The sequence below is a fragment of the Macrobrachium nipponense genome, chromosome 2, assembly GCF_015104395.2.
Source record: "Macrobrachium nipponense isolate FS-2020 chromosome 2, ASM1510439v2, whole genome shotgun sequence".
NCBI classification, from domain to species: domain Eukaryota; kingdom Metazoa; phylum Arthropoda; class Malacostraca; order Decapoda; family Palaemonidae; genus Macrobrachium; species Macrobrachium nipponense.
Window position 1 is genome coordinate 50237739 of NC_087201.1, and position 20012 is coordinate 50257750.

The 20012-nt window shown below is 41.8% G+C and overlaps 1 protein-coding gene across 9 annotated transcripts in view; it reads right to left on the reverse strand.

Annotated features, from left to right (window-relative positions):
* The window catches only part of LOC135220565 (calcineurin subunit B type 2), a 421288-nt gene that overhangs the window by 42222 nt on the left and 359054 nt on the right, over positions 1-20012 (reverse strand). For all 9 annotated transcript variants that reach the window (XM_064257793.1, XM_064257789.1, XM_064257791.1 and 6 more), the window contains one exon: positions 13460-13636. In XM_064257793.1, the coding sequence (XP_064113863.1) occupies positions 13460-13636 (177 nt within the window). The remainder of the gene's footprint in view (positions 1-13459; positions 13637-20012) is intronic.

Consider the following 20012-nt stretch of genomic DNA (forward strand, 5'->3'; position numbering starts at 1 on the left):
ACATCGAGGATCCGGCAGGGCCACCAGCAGGGGCAGAGGTTTCCAGGGAGCACGGGGAGGCCGCCCTCCGCAAACCAGCAGCGAGAGTCCCAAGGTAGGAGGGAGGCTGTACCTCTTCCGCCAACGGTGGGGGTTCAGCCCTTGGGCTCAAAGCATAGTGACCAAAGGTTTGGGTTGGAGTTGGACAGAAGGTCCTCCTCCACCCAACAATTTCTACCAAAATCCAACAGCGGAATTGATAGAGTATACCCAAGATCTTCTTCTCAAAGGAGTAGTATCAAGGGCCAAGAACTTAAAATTTCAAGGACGCTTGTTCAGCGTGCCAAAGATAGACTCAGGAAAGCGAAGAATCATCCTGGACTTGTCACACCTAAACTTATTCATTCCTTGCGACAAGTTCAAAATGCTGACCGTTTCGCAGGTACGGACCTTACTTCCCCGTGGGGCCGTCACAACCTCTATAGATCTTACAGATGCCTATTATCATGTTTCAATAGCCAGACACTTCTGCCCGTTCCTAGGCTTCAAGCTAAGAAACAAAGCTTATTCTTTCAAGGTAATGCCTTTTGGGCTCAACATCGCCCGCAGAATATTTACAAAACTGGCAGAGGCAGTAGTTCAAGAGTCGAGGTCTCAAGGAATAATGCTAGTAGGGTATCTAGATGATTGGCTCACATGGGCAAAGTCCCCCAAAGAATGCCAAAAGGCAACGGTCAATGTAATCAAGTTTCTGGAACATCTGGGATTCCAAATAAACAAAACCAAGTCCAGACTAACACCAGAATCTTGGTTCCAGTGGTTAGGCCTGCAATGGGACTTGGACTTACATACTCTGTCAATCCTGCCGTTGAAAAGGAAAGAAATAGCCAAGGCTACAAGGCAATTTCTCAAACAATGACAAACTTCCCGGAGGAACCAAGAAAGAATCTTAGGCTCACTCGAATATGCCTCGGCCACGGACATTCTTCTGAAAGCCAGACTGAAGGACAAACAGGGTCTGGCTTTCAAAAGCAAACCGGAGGTCCCGGGACAAACAAGCTTCTATCCCGGTGATCTTGAGGAAACGTCTCCAAACATGGACACAAGTGAAGAACCTATCAAGGGCAATACCCCTTCAATTCCCCCCTCCGTCTCTAGTGATCCACACGGATGCGTCCCTAAGCGGGTGGGGAGGTTACTCACAGTACAAAAAGGTCCAGGGAACCTGGTCCTTACCATTCCGCCAGCTACATATCAATGTACTGGAAGCCATGGCAGTGTTTCTTACTCTGAAGAGGCTCCGGCCACACAAGAAATCGCATGTCAAACTGGTGATAGCCATTTTTTCTCTGGCAGACAAGAACAATTGGCACTTGTCAGCCACCCACTTAGCAGGGGTAAGGAACGTAGTAGCAGACGCTGTCACGCTAGGCCCCTCTAGAATCAGAATGGACTCTGGACAACGAGTCATTTAAATGGATCTGTCAGAAAATCCCGGGGCTTCAGGTGGATCTCTTTGCCACGGTGTCAAATCACAAGCCCCCTTGCTATGTGGCACCCAACCTGGACCCTCTGGCTTATGCCACGGACGCCATGGCAATAGATTGGAATGCATGGAAGAAGATCTACCCGTTTCCTCCGGTGAATCTCCTTCTGAAGGTCCTGAATAAACTAAGATCGTTCATGGGCCGGGTGGCTCTAGTAGCTCCCAATTGGCCCAAGAGCAATTGGTTCCCACTACTTCTAGAGTTGGGACTCCGGCCCCTATAGATTCCCAATCCCAAACTGACCCAGTTAGTGCAAACAAAGACTGTGTCCGCTTCCTCAAGGATTCAGAAAGCCCTAACTTTATGGATTTCATGAAGTTTGCAGCTTGCAGGAACGCTAACATCGATCCCCAAAATATTGCATTTCTGGAATCAGATAAAAGGGAATCTACCTTACGTCAATATGACTCAGCCGTCAAGAAACTAGCTTTGTTTCTTAGAAGCTCTAATACACGTATATTGACCACAAATTCGGCCATTTCCTTCTTCAGATCATTGTTCGAGAAAGGTCTTGCAGCAAGCACAATTACTAATACCAAATCAGCTCTTAAAAAGATCTTCCAGTTTGGTTTTGGTATAGACCTAACAGATTCTTACTTTTCCTCTATACCAAAAGCTTGTGCTAGACTTGACCCACAGAGAGACCTAAGTCAGTTTCTTGGTTCTTGAATGACGTTCTTAAGTTGGCCTCAGAAATAAATAACGAATCATGTGATTATATAACCCTCATGAGAAAAACTTTATTTTTATTAAGTTTACCATCAGGAGCAAGAATTTCAGAACTGTCGGCTCTTTCGAGAGATCCAGGTCACATTGAATTCCTCCCATCAGGAGAAGTACTTCTCTCTCCAGATAGTCAATTTTTGGCCAAAAATGAGAATCCACAAGAAAGATGGACTCCATGGAAAATCTTACCACTCCCCCAGGACAAGTCCCTATGTCCAGTTAACTCCTTAAGGACTTACTTGGGTGGAACAACCTTAAAGTCTTCAGGTCCCTTATTCATCAGGGAGAAGGGTAGTATGATTTCCTTAAAAGACATCAGACAACAATCTTGTACTTTATTAAACAAGCCAACCCGGAATCCTTCCCACGGGCTCATGATGTTAGGGCAGTTGCCACATCTATCAATTATATTTTCAACATATGAATTTTGACGATCTTATACAGGCTGGAAATCTTCGACAGCCTTTAAGCACCACTACTTAAAGTCCTTAGAGGCCCTTAAATTCTCAGCAGTGGCAGCTGGAAACACTGTTTCCCCTGACACTGCTTAATATTCTCTTTTTTATCTTTCACTGTAGCCTTCCCTTCTGCCTACCTCACTGCACCCTTGCTTAGCTAGTTCGCCTCTAGTTTACATAATTGCCTTGGATGTTTTTGTTTTTACATTGTTACTTACCCTAGGGCTCAGTTCCCTCGCTTGTTTGTATGATTATCAACTTAATTATCTCTGTTTCCTAAATGTTTTACTTTTAAGTACCTTGATGTTTTTTGGACTAGTACCCTTAAGTCTTTAAGTTAAGTAATTTTAAGTTGGTAAAATATACTTTACCTTTCACTTGTACCTTTTTGTACTGTTAAGTTGTACATTATACTAATTAACCTTACTAGTGTTTGTTTTACCTGCTAATTTTAGTATTTTGTATTTTATTCCAAGCTTGATGGAGCGAATTCTCTGGCACCATTTCACGGAGCAACACAGGCTGAGCCCAGAAAAGGGATTTTCACGAAGGAAAAATCTATTTCTGGGCGAGGGGCCTGTGTCGCCCAGTGAAATCCCACCCTGTATCTGTATTCCTCACCCTGCTTAACCCAAGCTTGGGTATTATCTTCAGGAATGACGTCAGAGGCGCTCGCTGTAGTAGTAGAGGGTAGCGGGGCTATAGTGCGGCTCCTCTGTTGATGGGGTTTTGGCGGAGGAAGAAGCTAAATGGCAGGGTACCTCTGGTAATGGTATTCACTCGCTCTTTATATATACCGACACCTTTTATTACAAGGTGAGCAAGCCATTTACCTTGGCACTAACGTTTCTCTTTTTCTCTGGTATGAATAGCAATATTTATACCTAGAAATAGTATCAAAGGAACCTATTTCACTGGGCGACACAGGCCCCTCGCCCAGAGATAGATTTTTCCTTCATCAAAATCCCTTTATTCGGGCGCGACTGAACAACCTATTGTCTTCATCATGTGAAGGGCTGTAACAAAGACTTCAAATGGACATGTGTACTGCCACTGTATCATATTTTGTACAGAAAAAAAAAAAAAAAAAAAAAAAAATACCCTGTAATACATTTTTCATACACATTTTAAACATAAAAGCATGAAAACTTATAGCAAAAAAGCTTTAGTTTCATTAACAAAATGAGTTATAATTAGCTCCCAAATTAATAAAATATAACTACGTATGCCATCAAACAGAACAGTAGATAAAATTGAGATAAAATCATTTTAATCAAAACTACTGTGCTTGAAAGAACACATTTTACTGTTGGTTTCACACCGATAAAAGATAAATAACGTAAAGTTTGTATTACGATGATATAAAGGAAAATTGTGAACGGAATCACGTATTGTTTTACTCAATAAACATGCCACCAACGTAATCTGTTAACGGAAAAAAAATTAGTTCACAATCACGACGAGAAATATTCAAGTCATATTTCCACCTAAAAACATGTCGTATAAGGAAAAATAACCTTGTCTCATAAGTCATTATCTAGATATTCCTTTATGCTAACTAGAAGCAAGAAAATTGGCTCAAAAGTCTTTGTAAATGCATTTTTCGGAACAGCGGCTCACAAGAACGAACATGAAAAAAATCCTCTTTGATAACTGGAGGCAGTTTCAAAAGCTGCCTCTGTATCATATGCACAGAAATAAAAATACCCTATACATAATATATTTTCATACACATTTTAAACATTAAAGCACGAACATTTATAAATTAACACATCTGTAGCTAAATTTGCACTTATTTAACTAATTTTCGGCATAGAACAGCTTCATGGGTATATAGTTTACCCCTAATACCTATGTAATAACTCTCAATAAAATTTTTTAATATAATTTGCATAACCTTTATGGTCTGAACAGTATTTCTACAAATGTATGTACTCGTTAGACATAAGAGCGCTAGCGACACTGTTAACCGAAAATTGTGCTGTAAAAATACCTTAAAAAACCTTATTTTTTTAATGAATATTTTTAACGACAGCCATAAAACCGATTCGCCGCTAAGCGATTGCGCCGTTAACCGCGTGTATAACTAATACGTACAGAGATGTATCGCCAACATGCCATAGAGCACATTCGAAGAAAAGGAAACCAGTTATGATATAGACAGATGGCTCAAAAAACAATACTGGAGTAGGAGCTTCAGCTTTTTCCAATGATAAATTAATAAAACAGGCCTTCCTTACTATCATCTGTGTTTACTGCAGAACTCTCGGCCATACGAGCAGCACTTGACATATCTGAAAGGCGAGCAATCTCTTCAAATCAACTTGTTCAAGAAATCCAAACAAAGAAATCCAAACAAAGATCCATCAACTTCTCCAATCTGGATTGTCAATAAAAATCTGTTGGATTCTGGCACATGTAGGAGTTGAAGGGAATGAAAATGCAGAATCTGCTGCTAAACTAGTATGCACATTAACCCAACAATTTCATTTGCCCCTGTATCAGACTCGATAGCATCTGTCAAATCTCTAATATATCATCAAGGTTGGCAAACAGACTGGTCTTCGCTAGGAGCAGTGCCCTAATGATTTTGTCTAGCTTTATTTTAAACTTGAACACTGTTATTGTTTACAACTTCTGGTGGCAGTTTATTCCATGTGTCACATAACTTTTAAGTAAATAAGTTCCCACAATGCATTTATCTCTTCAGTTCTAGTTTCCATCCATTATTTCATCTGGTTTTTGTTTAATGTGAAGAGGTTACTGTTTACTTCTGTTATGCTTTCAGTATTCTGAATGTTTCTATTACTGTCCTCATAATTGTCCCGTTTCTAAGTCATACATGTTCAGGCTCTCTAGTCGTCTTTGGTAACCTATTGATTGATGGATGGAATTAACTTTGTGGCTCTTGCTTGTACACCTTCTAGTGCTGCATATTCAAGATGGTGTCTAACTACTGATGTGTAGAGCTAGAGCTGCAGCAACGTTTACTTGTTTCTGTATTTGAACTGCCTCTTTATGTATCCCACTAGTTTCTGTGCCTTTTTTTTTCAGCTTTTATGCACTTTTTTGTGGATTTTGTCTTTGGCAATAATGCCTCAAGGTTCTTTTTTTGTTCTACACCATTTATGTCATTCCCAAGCAGCCTGTAGTTGGCATGAAGGTTGTTTGTTCCTATTTGCAACACTTTACACTGATCCAAGCTAAAAAGCATTTGCCATCTTTTTGACCACTCTCTTATTTTGCTTAGATCTTTTCTTGAACTTTTCACTGTATTTATTTGGGTCTGCTGCATTTACACATAAGTTTGGTGTCATCTACAAATTTGGCTATCCTGCATCAATTTCATTAATGTAAAGAAAAAACAAGAGCAGGCCAAGGACAGAACTCTGCTTGTCACTTGGCCCTGTTCTGATTCTTCACCATTTATTACAACTCTGTTTTCTATTTGTTAGCCAATCCTCGATCCAGTCTGCAAGTTCTCCTACAGTTCCTAAAGCTGTAACTTTTGTCTTTAGTTTCTTGTGTGGAACTTTGTCAAAGGCCTTTTGGAAATCTAAGTTGAGTATATCTATTCCTCTACTACTCTTATAAATACCAAGCATATTATGAATAAACTCCAACTGGAATGATAGCCAGGATCCATTTTGGTTGAAGCAGTGTTGACTGTTTAACAATAGGTTGTTTCTGTCAATGTGATCCACAATTTGATCTGCAATTATGGACTCAAAATTCTTACAAGGGACTGACATTACAGATTGGTGTACAATTACCTGGTTCTTCTTTTGGACCTCTTTTATAAACTGGGGACACATTACCTAATTTCCATCCTTTTGGTACCTTACGTTGCTCTGCAGTTTTTCTGTAGTGTTTATACAGGTGAGGAACTATCTCCTCTTTCAACTCTTTAAATTTCTCTTGGATGAATCCCATACGGGGCAGGAGAGAGAGAGAGAGAGAGAGAGAGAGAGAGAGAGAGAGAGAGAGAGAGAGAGAGAGAGAGAGAGAGAGAGAGAGAGATGCTCTATACAGTGCAGGCAGTCCCCAGTTATTGGCGCCGAAACTCTGTGATTTATGGCGCTTATGGCACCAAGTTTCAGTTAATGGCACCTTTGTCAGGTATGTTATGGCGCCATAACTTTATTATCGGCACCTGATGGTCATATTTAATTTGAACCCTAAATATGACCCTAATCAAGCTCCCTAAGTATTAAACTAACTTTTAAATGAAATTAAAGTTATTGTAAATTAAAGTTATTGTAATTTGATTTAAAAGTTAAATAAATTACCCTTAAAAAATAAATAACTGGTTGTGTAAAAATAGTTACAGTAACACATCCATGTTACTGGGACGCCATTTTCTTTTTCTCTCAGAGTAAAAGAAGTTTTCTTTGTGTCACTAGGTAAACTTCATAAGTCAGTCATAACTAAGGTACAAAATTCACTAAAATAAAGAAAACATGCATGTACATACATAATGTTTGCAAAGGGTGAAGGCAAAATTCAACCAATTTAAAACCATGAACTAGTGTGAGGGCTAACTACAGGTGGTCCCTGGTTATCGACAAGAGTTCTGGGTGCCATAAGCAACCTTATTTTTTTATGATTTTCGAAAACAGTCATAGAGCGAAGCAGCCAATAACCAGGGACCACCTGTATGAACAAGAGAGAGAGAGAAATACATATGTCATGTGAGATAAAACTCATGAGGGATATCATCTGTAAAAATTGTGAATGAGATCACATCTTCTAAAGTACATTAACTGTATATGCTGTAATTACGTAACATAGTATATACAGATTGTACTAGCACTTTTCTCTGAGGTTAAGAAAGTAATTTTCACAGAACGACATGGTGTCTGATATGTTTTATTAGTTGATGATCATGGAGGTCTTATATAGTGACAAACACTGTGAATTACGTAATGCCTTTGTATTATTTTCAAAAATATAAATAGCATAAAGAAAATAACTATACTGATTTCACACTAAAAGCATGAAAACTTGAAATTTCAGGCGACTGACTTTCTTTATTGCCTTCTTTTGAAGGAGATCTTTGGCATAGTCTAGTAGGCCTGTCGTTGGAGTCTGGTGAAAACTGACTGGTGGAGGAGGCCCCTTCTTCCATTTCCACCCCAGACCTTTTGATACAATGCTGTGGGCCCATGAACTGAAGGTCCAATGGTCCAGGAAGAGATACAGTCTCCCGCCCACCTGCGGAGCCTCACTGATTGGTTGAGGTCTTACTTCCTCTGCCTCTGTCGGAAGGCACCTCTGGCTCTGCTACTCCTTGCGTGTTTATTGTAGCCTCGAAATGCTCCTTGTGACTCAAAGGAGACGTTGAAAGCTGGGGAAGTTATTAGGGCGGTTGAACTCGAAGGCTGTCGAGTCGGTTGACTCTGCAGCAGGACAAACTGTTGTTGTGGCTGTGCCTTGGATGTCGAAGGCTTGCCGATCTGGGAGACAGGAACCGCTTGAACCACTGTCTGAGGTTGAGAGGACTGGAAAGGCTGGTATTTCCTCGGCCTCTACCTACCTTTGGATTGTGGTCTGGGGGTCTCAAACTTCCTTTTGAAGGGAAGTCCCCACAGACATGAAGGTTCTGGTAAGCTCTAGCTGCCTCACTGAGGACGTTGTTAACCGTGTCCTCAGGGAAGAGGTTGGCACCCCAGATCGACACCTTTATGAGCCTGTTCGGTTCGTGTCTTATGGAAGCATTCGCTAAAACATGCTTCCTGCAGGCTTGTCTAGCCACTATAAAGTCATACAGGTCTGATTGAAAGGCCTGTAACAGTGACTTTGTGTGGACCCAAAATAGAGGCTCATCTGCAAAGGTCGTAGCAGTCAACTCCGCAGTGGTGACTGAGTCAATCAACCTACTCAGCCTGCACCTTGCTTCGAATTCCGCTTTGACCATGGGGTCCGGAATTCTAGGCAAACGTTCACTGAATTGGTTGGAGGCACACTCCAGATCGAGTCTGCCCACCGTGAACGTTGCCAGAGTAACAGCCCAAAATTCCAGAGCAAGGAGGTAGCCTCCGTCTCTTTTAGCTGAGGCATAGGTTTGTCCTCCACACGGCTTGCAGTGTCAATTCTGCAACCTTCAACGTACAAGGAGTCGGAACTCCTTGTGGGGCCACAAACATTGTATAGCATCCTTTATGGGGTGTCAACTTTGTGTTGACACACTCCCATTCCATGAGGGTGCGGACCCATGCAGACTGGGCCTGGTCCCTAGGGTAGGTAACCGTCTCCTTCGGGACTTTGTCTACCCTGACTAGTGCATCTTCGGCTAGTCTAGCGTAGCCTGGGAAGGGAAATTGAAGGCCCGCCGGGAAGAACTCAAAATCTTCTACAGGTCGGGTTCCGCAACCTTCAATGGTAAGCTTGCCCTCTGAGAATCAAATGGCGGTAGCTTGGATGCGTCCGGTACCGTCAAGGACGGCGGTGTGGTTCCGGACTGGAGGAATCCGGACACCAATTCCTCCTGGGCCTGTAACCTCTGGGTCAGAGACATGATAGACTGACCCGTAGTCTCAAGGCCTGAAGCGAGTTGAGTGGACATCGATTCAAGTCTCGAGTCCACTCACTACCTCGCTCATCTTCCGCATAAGAAGATTCGCGAAAGCCTCCTGGTCGTAGCCAGACTCCGCCGGTCTGGGTTTGGAAGACTTGGCTCTCGACCCCTTGGGTGGGGAGAAGCTTTAGCAGAGGAAGTCGAAGGCTTGGGAGCCGATGACGACCTTGCAGAGCCTGCCGGAGAAGGCTTGGTTGGTTTAACCACCTTCGGCAGGGATCTCGTCTTCCAGGCCTTGACCTTGGGGATTACCGAGGCGGATCTATCCCAAGTGGGGGCGGGCTTCGTAGGGAAGCCCTGGAAGGAAGGGGGAGAAGAAGGAGTAGGACTAAAGGGAGACTACCTGCCTCACTTACCTCCCTACCTACCTCCTGTTCCTCCCTGGCCATAGGTTCTCGGGTGAAGACTGATAGCTGCGACTTCCTCGGTGACAATGTCACACAAGCCCTCTTGGTCCTGGGTGTGTGTGTGTGTGTGTGTGTGTGTGTGTGTGAGTTGAGTTTCCTGACGGATGCCCTCAATAATGGGAGCCGCCACTGCCGCGGGTACAGCCGCAGAAACTGGAGCGTTGGGATATAGGAGGGAACACAGCTCCTCCGACAGCACGTAAGGTTGGCCGGATTTCGCGTTCCTCCTGAAGACTCCCACCCAGGCCTTAAGGGACGCCATTGACGAAGTCTTGAGCGCCAAACTAACCTGTGAAAAATAACCAAATTAGGATCCCCAGTGTCGAGGAAATTTCACCAAACCCAAAGTGTACCAAAAATTTCACAGAAACGAGGCGAGAATGTTACCTACCGACTCGTCTGTTACAATCCTTACTAAGTCATAGCATACCATACAGGCCTCCAGGTGCCAGACCATACTTCCTTCCCCCAGGATGGCGCAGTTGGCATGGGATCAGCAGACCTCATGCCCATACGGCCAGTGAAGGACGGCCAGACAACCCTTCACCTGGCAACGGACCATCTGTAAGTTGAAAAGGCAAATGAGTATCATCAGATAAAGCTACCGGAGTTAATTCTGGCAGGATGAGTGCACTTCAACTAGATATTTAATCCGTTAAAGGCAATATCGGGTATAGATTTCAACTTACTAGTTATCAATAAAGCTCTGGATGTCTCCGCCTGCTCCGGAATCCGTACTTGGGATTGGTAAAGCTATAACAAGCGGAGAGGGCCTGATACGAGCAGAACAGGGGAATTGGGTAAGACCTAAGCCTGAGTCTGATAGCGCAGCAAAGTAATGCAACGTAACCAAATGTATGCGCATTATCTGAGCCCCGTTCCGCCCCCACCGGAGTGGGGAGCAGCGATAGCAAAGAAGACGGAAAACAGAGCGACGGAAACAACGGTACGATAAACTCCGATATATACTTTCTGGCGTGTGTGATGGTAGACCACACTACGTTGGAACAAATACGGATCCGGAGACATACCTACATAGGCTAAATAAAACATGTTCTAACATGATCTCTTAAAGGCTTCACCTACTCCGGAATCCATAATCCCATTATCATAATAGTAAAGGCCGGCGGAAACGGGCTGATACAAGCAGAACAGGGAAAATAGGTAAAACCTTGGCCTGAGTCTGATCGCACCGGGGAAGAGAAGCAATTCTAAGGAAATTAGAAACGCAGCTCTAAGCCCAGTTCCGCCCCCACGAGTGGGAAGGCAAGAGACAACAAGGGAGAATAGACAATTGAGCGGCGGAGCAGTGGCACGTACAATCCTGTGTATAGCCTGCTGACTGGTGTGATGGTAGACCTCACCTGGCCAGAGGACCCACAGGCCAGGAGACATACTAGAAGAGATTACACAATATACTAATCAACCAATCTCCTCTGACTAATCCCCCTGGGTAAGTTATATGCTCCAGCGGTCGTTCATCGGTAGGATTACTCGAACAGCGAGCTAGCTAGGCAGCGCCGGAACGAGACCGGGGCAGTGGGGGGGGGAGGGGAAGGGGGGGAGTGTCTGGAGGAGAGTGGACGAGTTGTGATCGCCTGGCCACAGCAACCGATCAGTGATCCACCACCTCTCGGGAGCTGTAACTAGCCTACCACTAAAGGGAGCAGAAGACGGTAGGCCAACTGACACCCTAAAGGGGGCAAAGACCCAGGCTACACACAACAAGACAAACATAAAATAATTGATGAGGAATTACTGGAAGAACTGCGAAAGGAGGAAAGGGGAACACACCCAGCAAGAACCCAGCCTAACCCTCTGAGATCGGTACAGATCCAGTTAGGTAGGCTAGCATGGCCTCCAAGGATGTCATGAAGTGGACGGATAGAACTTAACTAAACCCTCCAAAATCGAATCTGCCGATCTGGTCAGGTACGATAGGTCTAGGCACTACAAACATGACACGAGAGGGACTCTCTATCCTGGACACTCTCCCAGCAAGCATAATAGCCTGGACAAGAGGCGGTAAGGATGGGGCCGAAAGGGTGGAGGGGCAAGACTGCCTGACCTACCTTCCAAAACCTAGCCTAGGTCTGGTTGGGTAGGCCAGGGAGGGGCATCGCAAGGACTTCCAACCTCAACAAAGAATATGAATTTCTGAATAATTTATCACAAACGTGCATATAATCGAGTGCATTACTCACTAACATCGAAAAACACGCTAAAAGAATGCATGAATGAGTACTGCGAGAGAGAGAGAGAGGAATCGCCTCTCCACAAAAAACTGGCGTACTGCTAGGCTAGCCTAGAAGCCAAAAACACACTACTCACGTATAACATATGAAATATAAAATCGTACGTACGAAGGGAAACCAACACGCTCCTGAGGGACTGAGGACAAAAAGGGGGCCACAAAAGGCTAAAATAACGAAAGATAAACATAAAAGAAGAGACCTCAGAGTACATCAGGAGCGAGTTAGGCCCTACGACGTAAAGATAAAATCCGTCAAACTAATGCTCCAGAAAACGACAGGAGCTAGAATAATGAAGGGGCATATGAAAACAGTAGTCTAAACAGTGAAATGCAAACGGTGAGGCAAAAAACATCATAATATAACAATGGGAAAAAACGCACGCCGCGAATGATGCACCCAAGATGGCGGATATAACAGGAGCATCACCCCGGTTCGCGAGAACCAAGGGGCCAAATAAGGGCTAAAAAAGGGGATGCATCGTGCCCTCACGAGATACAAAAACGAAAAATGGAATGAATACTCAACTTAGAGCTTGGGGCTCTGGGGCAGACATGCTTCGCCATAAACACTCGAAGACGACAGCGAAAAAAGCGCATGCGGACACTGAAGCGTGCTAATACAGGAATGAAGCCTTCGGGCAGAAGTTGTAGTAGTAGCGAGTGGAAGGTAGACGTAGAGTAGACGTTGTAACGGCACCTTCTTGAGAGGGGTTTTGAGAGGAGTCTTCTAATTGGCAGAATACCTGTAATAATGGCTTCCACTCGCCCTAGTGTTTATACCAACACCCGATGGGTGATCGAGCTGAAGGTAGTAACTTCAGCATTCCATTTAGCTTTTTTATCTGGTATATTTAGCATCTATTTATACCTAGAAATGTGTGCTACAGGGACATTTCACCGGCCGACACAGGTTGAACCCAGAAATTTACTTATGGCAACTTTTATACTGACTAAAATCATGAGTGTGGGCATCAAGTTTTTAGTTTAAAGTTTAACAGGTTTTGTCCACAAGTATATTGAGTGTTTACGTTATGCAGTAATGACAAGGTACAAGGTTACCCATGAACACCTGCAGATATCTTACTTCCCTTACCTGGATTTTGCCCTTATCCAACTGGGCCTTGGCTCTATTAATACAGATAATCGAGAAATTACTTGTGCAGGCAGTCCCCGCACACTATAAAGCGGGTTATTAGTGCTATTATCACCGATTTGCAGTTAGTGGCGCTCAGCCAGGAACAGAACCCCCAGCCCTTTAGCCGGAGACTGCCTATATGGATTCATTTTAGCCACTTTACTGTGTTTTTTTGCCACAAATTATGTTTTGTCTTTTTCTGGTTATACTTTTATGTTTCAATCCTATCAATATTTGCAGAAAGAACATACATACTTTTTTCCACGGTGCAAAATACAGTGAACCAAGATTTAATAAATCAAGTACATAAATATTATATAAATAAAGGAGATACTCTATATCTATAATAATCAACCAATTAACTTATTTTTCTAACCTTTGAAATCCACTTCACCATTTCCATCTGCATCAAATATATCTATGACTCGTTGTACTAATGGATTTTGCTGCAGTTCTGGAAGGCTCATAAATTCTTCAACCGAGAGAGACCCAGAGTTGTCAAGATCCAGCTTTCGGAATCTCTTTCCTAGTCGCCGAATTTCATCAGCATCAACTGCAGAGGAAATTTCATAACATAATTAGTCAGCATGAGCCCTAGCTGTAAATTCAGTAAGTCTCATCAAACTCTAGTGAATTAATGATAGTGAATTAAAGAAAAACAATAAACATCAGTAAAGCTCTTATTAATTTTTAACATCCACACTTTACTGACAACTTTAAAATAAGTTGAAAAGTTATGGGACCCTCAAAAACTGAAGGCAGAGTTACTTCTTGCTGAGACTTATTGAAGACTATCTAAGGCCCATGAAGTGTTTGTCAAAATATTGGAAAAATAAGGTCAGCTTTCAGTAAATTCAAAATATTCTTATTTACAAAGTGCAAAAGTGAAGTGCTGATACTATATATTCTATTTGTGATTATACAAGTAAAGAAGAATTCAAGAGCAACAGTGAATTCTTGATATCAAAAGCAATTACTATACACAGTAATTACTTGATTCACATGAATATCTACATATAATCTTCTTTACACTGCACAACACAGTTAAGGCAAAAGAATAAATGATCAATATGTAAAACTATTTAATCAAAAGTGAATTCATGATAATGAACTATAAAAAATCTAAGACTAAAAATTACAGCAAACATATATATAAAATGTTGCATTTATCTAACATGTTACATATACACCTGAATATCTTTTTTAGGATTAACAAAAGCAATTAACAATGTTTCAAGAATGTAGTATGTATGTTATATTTCAGAGAAATTAAGACTACAGGGGTCACTGCTACATTAGGAGCTTCATTTTCTTTTTGAAATTCTATTGGTTACTAGTATATCACCTAAGCATCTAAAATGCCTAATACCAAGCTAAATACCACTAGGCACGACTGACTGATATACATTTATCTAAATTATATGAAGAATCTTTTTGCATGTCAAAATTAATGTTATAGTATTTGCCAGTCACTTAAAGTAATACATGATTAAGTAGCAAACAGTAAATATGGGATTTTCCCATTACTCTAAGTAATATATGAAAAGTAGCAAACCGTAAAAATTCTATTTTGTGAAGTACAATTTACTTTTGAAATACACTATCAAATGTAGAGCAAATGCACAGGTAAGAATGGCAAATACTAGTGCTAAGTCACTTGGATTTCTGTAGCTCATTTCATTCTCTAAATTACTGGAAGACACAAGTAAATAAAACAGAATCATAACAAATTACATATAACTCTCCAGAATTAAAAAAAAATAAGAATACGTATATTCAATGTGGCTCTATCAAAAGTGCTACAGGCTTGTTTTAACATATGAAACTAAATCATCTCTTATTGGGTGTTCTTGGGAATAAAACCTAAAATAGCTCCTTTTGCTTTGCTAAACTAGAAAAACTGAAAATCTAATCTTCTAAGCAAAGGTTTACCTAATGTAGCATTAATACTGTACAACTAAACCGGCCCACAGAGAAATAAAATATCAAATAAATTTGCTTTCAGTTTCAATAAAAGATCAAATAAATCTGTTTTCTATCATGGGTGGACCTCTTAGTTTGTAATACAGTTCACAATGAGTCAAATCCTTAAGATCAAGTTCTGATAAAGAAAGTTTAAGCAATTGTGGAAATATTGCACTGTTTTTAAGTAGTACTTTTGTAGGATGAACTCTGCAGTACGTATTGTCAGCATTTCATAAAATCCAATGAAATGAAAAACACCATTAGAATTCCACTAAGTCTTACAATTGAGAAAAAGTCTGTTAAAGACAAAACATTTCTACACTCTTGAAATAAAAATCAATTGCAAATGTACCATCATATAACTGAAACATTAAAATAATTTAAGTTTTTATATTTTAGAATTACAGTGGGAATCAGCATAGTACAGGTACACATAAATGCAACACTTTTCCTAATTTTAACATCAAAGACCTCATAAACCTTTATCCTTAGTACAAATAGAAGTGAACAAGCACAAGTTAGAAAAAAAAGGTCTGAAATATACTGTACTGCACTGTAAAAAAAATTACCATGATCTTCAATATACTGTACTGCACTGTAAAAAAAAATTACCATGATCTTTAATATACTGAACTGCACTGAAGAAAACTAACAAATACAATGTAATTTGGAACTAACTTTTATCACTGCTACATACTAAAATTATTCAGTGATAAAGGCACTGCACACCCTAACTATACAGTAATGAAATGTACAAATTACATACCAAGTTTGCTTGCATAAAACCAATCATGAAAAATGAAGCTTTACCTGTGCATATCATCCAATTCTTTATTTTTTTTCCCAAGATCCGTATATTTTTAGTTTTATAAAGAAATTTTTTGAAAAAGAAACATGTAAAGAACAGTTTTTACAACAGACTAACTATAGCCTTACTTAATTTTCTTTTATTGCCTAAATCACTCAAATTTTACCAAGCCCCCTTCCAACAGTCCAAACCACATGTGCCAACTAAGTGGTAAAATCAAGCCAGGTATGGAGAAGGGGTTTGGGCAAAAAAAAACCTATTGCTCTCAATTTTTATTCCATTTTTATTATTGCTAGTTATTATCTTATTTTCTCTCACTTTACAGTCCTTTCTGATTTCTGAATGGGATCAAATATTCATGTTTCATATTTAGTTTTCACTCATCATTTTTTGCATTTGACATGAACCATCACTATGAGGAAGCCATCTCACTGACAGAAGATAAGTAAGGCTTCAATAACAGAAGTGTGATTAAGATTGGGATACCACTTAACTGGAGGTCAAAAAGGAGTTAAACAGTTATCCTGAGCCTAAGAGTGATAAGGACTCAATAAATAAAGGCAGGAAAACATAAGAATTCAGGAAATCCCATTGACCTGGTGCAAGCAACAATGAACGGCCCTTTCACCTTGCAAGGATGTAAGGACCAAAATGTTCCTACTGCCTGCTACTTGCAAGATAACCTCAATTTAGGGTTGAACCACCCATAGGTATGATGCCATCTCCAACTATGATCTTAACATTTCTGGAGCTAAGCACAATTGAGCTGATCCCCCATAACATTTTCCTGCCAGGAATGAAACTAGCCAACAACTTGAGATTTGCTAGTGTGGTAATGTGGAGGTCATTCTATTTCCATAATTTTTTGTTGTAATGCTACTACTATAGTACTGGCTCTCATTAACACCACTGAAAGTCCTATCAAGTCTCAGGAAATGACTCTGAGAATACAAAAATAGCAGATACCACGCCCAAAAAACCACCACCAAGGTGAACACACGAGGGAACATCTGAGTTCTGATAAGTGGTTACCTTAAAATATGCAACTTTCTGGTTCACAAAACAAACCAGACATCACCCTCCCTGTATTGGAAGAATACACAAACCTTGGAGTTTCCATCTTGAACGAGGTCAGCAATACACACCAGTTCAGTGGAGAGAGGCTGAAGATTGGTGTTCAGCTACCTGTTGGCCTCTCCACCCAGAAAAGGCAACTGTAGAGTCCTGGAGAGTTATCAACAATGACTTCTGGACTTGTTTTTCAGAATGGTTCTCCTCTTGATTGATGGGGCCACTGAGACAGTACAAATTAGCTTTTGGCTATCTATCATGGTCAAAAGTTGTACGTAATAGGAATCTCTAATTCATATCTGACAGAAGGGAATCTTTAGACCTCCCTTATATTTCCCCCACCTGACTTCTTGGTCAAGCTCAAGAGGCAGGAGGAGCTGAGAAGACCTCGTTTCTTTGGAAGAACAAACAGAAAAAAAAAGTATACTCTAAATTCATTTCCATTTAGTTCCTATAATTCAGGCTCCTGAAATTTTTACTAATGGTCAATAATGTCTACCACTTAAGACCCTGAAACTGAAACGTCTCAGTCAAAACTGATATAATACTAGACATTTATTAGAAACAAAATGTCCTGGCCAGTAGAGGATGTGGGTTCAGATGTACTGTCCCCCATACCAAGCATGAGGGGATGACTAGGAACAACCAGACACAGGTCAGACCACCTCCCATGAGATGCCCAGACAGGCAACTAGCCACATTCATAACCAGCATCATCTGCCTGCTTCCCAGAGGATCAGTCAATAAACAGGATCAATGTCTTTCACCATTCTTCTGGGAAAAATGGTACCCGTGTAGTTCCACTGACTTCCATAGGGAGAAATCTTCTAGGACCTCTTTCTACTTCTTCCACAATCTTGGCAGCGACACAGTCAAAGAGGTGAGAAAATTTAAGAGAAAGACACACTAGAGGAAGAGGAGGAGGTAGAGGGAGTAGCATAACTGCACTTTATCTCTTCTTTGACTGTGACTGTAGATTCTGGACCCTAGAAAGGATGGACACACCCTATCTGAGCACAGACAATCCTATGCAGTACCACAGGAGGTGAATGATCCACTCAAAAATGGTCACCAAAATGCCTGGACCTGTGTAGGTAACTATCCCAAACATATTAGGAATGGCACTGGAGACAGGTAGGGAAGTTTCTGCGTAGATCCAGATATTGCAATAGCACCACCAGCAGTAGCACCTGTAATGGTAGTGAGAGCAAAGGTACTATCCTTGCATGGCAGCAATACTATCAGCACTGTCAGGAAGGATGAAGCACTGGTTTTCTATTACCCTGAGGATTTGCAGAAGTTGATGCTCCTTGGCAGTGAGGGCTGCCCCACCCCCTCTTGATGTACTGACAAGGTCTTATTATGTCACAGGAAGATTAAGAAGTCTGTAATGTCCCTCACGGTCATCTTGAGGAGATTGTGATTCTTCTAATAACCCAAGAACAGTACTCTATCTATCTCCCATGTCAGATCCCAATGGAGGAGGGTCTAAGGATATCTGTAAAGGCCGATTAAGTCCTTTGAAAATCCCATCTTTTGAAGGAGTTGCTGGAGAGTTCCAAATGTGAAACCAGAGGGCGACTATGTTGCAATGGGACCTTCAGTAGTGCTCTTTGACCAGAAGGTTGGGCAGCTGGTGAAACTCTAGTGGAATGTCCACCAATAGGTGAAGCAGATTGGCATACTGGTTGGCCTGTGGGTAAATAGGAGCCATCAGGGTCAATCCTCAGATTACTGGTAGAGCCTGTTTAGTAATCTACTCAGCTGACTGAACAGAGTATGATATACACATTCCAATTGTCCTGGAAGACCATCCCTCCTTGCTGGGTGATGTGGCCTACTACCGTTATGTTGTTGCTCATCACAACTAGTGAGTGGCCTACTAGGAAGCGTTGCAAGTACTGGAGAGCCAGCCATGCCACTTTCATCTCTTTACTTTCTCCACAGGTTCCACATCCCATGAAATGCACTTTCTATTAAGTTGAGTCCCCCGACTCTTTTCAGGTGTCGGAGAATACCAGCAGCCAAGGGAACGTTTTGCTGGGTGACACACTCAAACTATCAACATCAGGTTAACCGAGTCTCTCCACATCATTTTCCTTCACTCTCTTGGTCACCTCTATGGGCTGCAATGGGTCCTTCTTTGGTCTCTGCCAGGTCTCTTTTCTTCTGCCATTGGATAGCCTGACAGTGTGCTCTGCCCATGGAAAGAAACTTCTTGAGGGAGACCAGATAGCCCAGGAGGATCTTCCCCTTCTTTGCTGGCTGGGGTGTCTCGACAGGAAAATCAAGGATGATGTCCAGGAGGTTGGTTTCACTCTCCTGTGATGGCAAGGCCTGTACCATTTCTGTGTCTAATGTTAAACCCAAGCATTTAACACTCTTCTTGGGGGTCAACTCGGACTTGTGTAGATTGACTACTTTGACCAGTGTCTGGCAAAGGCTCAGGATCATGTCCACAGCCCTCTATGCCTCCTCCTGAGAGAAGAGGATGCTCTTGGAGTGTGTCCAAAAGGACACCAGCTTGAACACTGGTGGAGACCTGAACTGATATGTCACTCTCTTGGCGATAAACCATACATACTGCCTGGGGGCTGTGGAGGTAAATGTCTTGCAGATTGACCAAGACAATGAAGTCCCCTCTCTGATAAACAGCAATACTGACTGGGACGTCTCCATGACAGAGAAGGAAGTCTGTTGCTGGAACTCGCTATGTGCTGACAGGTATCTCATTAACTGGTTGGTGCAATATCCCTCACACAAAAGTATTCATACATGTTAAGGAAAATTTTCATCAAATTTCATTAAAACTTGCTTATTTAACTAAAACTATTTATACATGTCAAGGAAAAGCCTAGTCAAATTTTCTCTGATGCTCATTAACTGATGGGTTTTGATGCCTTTGAACCTGAGAGAGCCCTCTCCTCTCCCTACCTAACTATCAGGACTCTTCTCTCTCTTTCACTCCTGAACTTGGCTGGCAGTGGGAAGAGGGGAGGGAGAGTAGGCAAGGGGTACATGACCACTTCTAAGGGCTAGGCTGCCTCCCCAAATTGTTGATGCTGGGGGAAGGGGGGTCAATGGG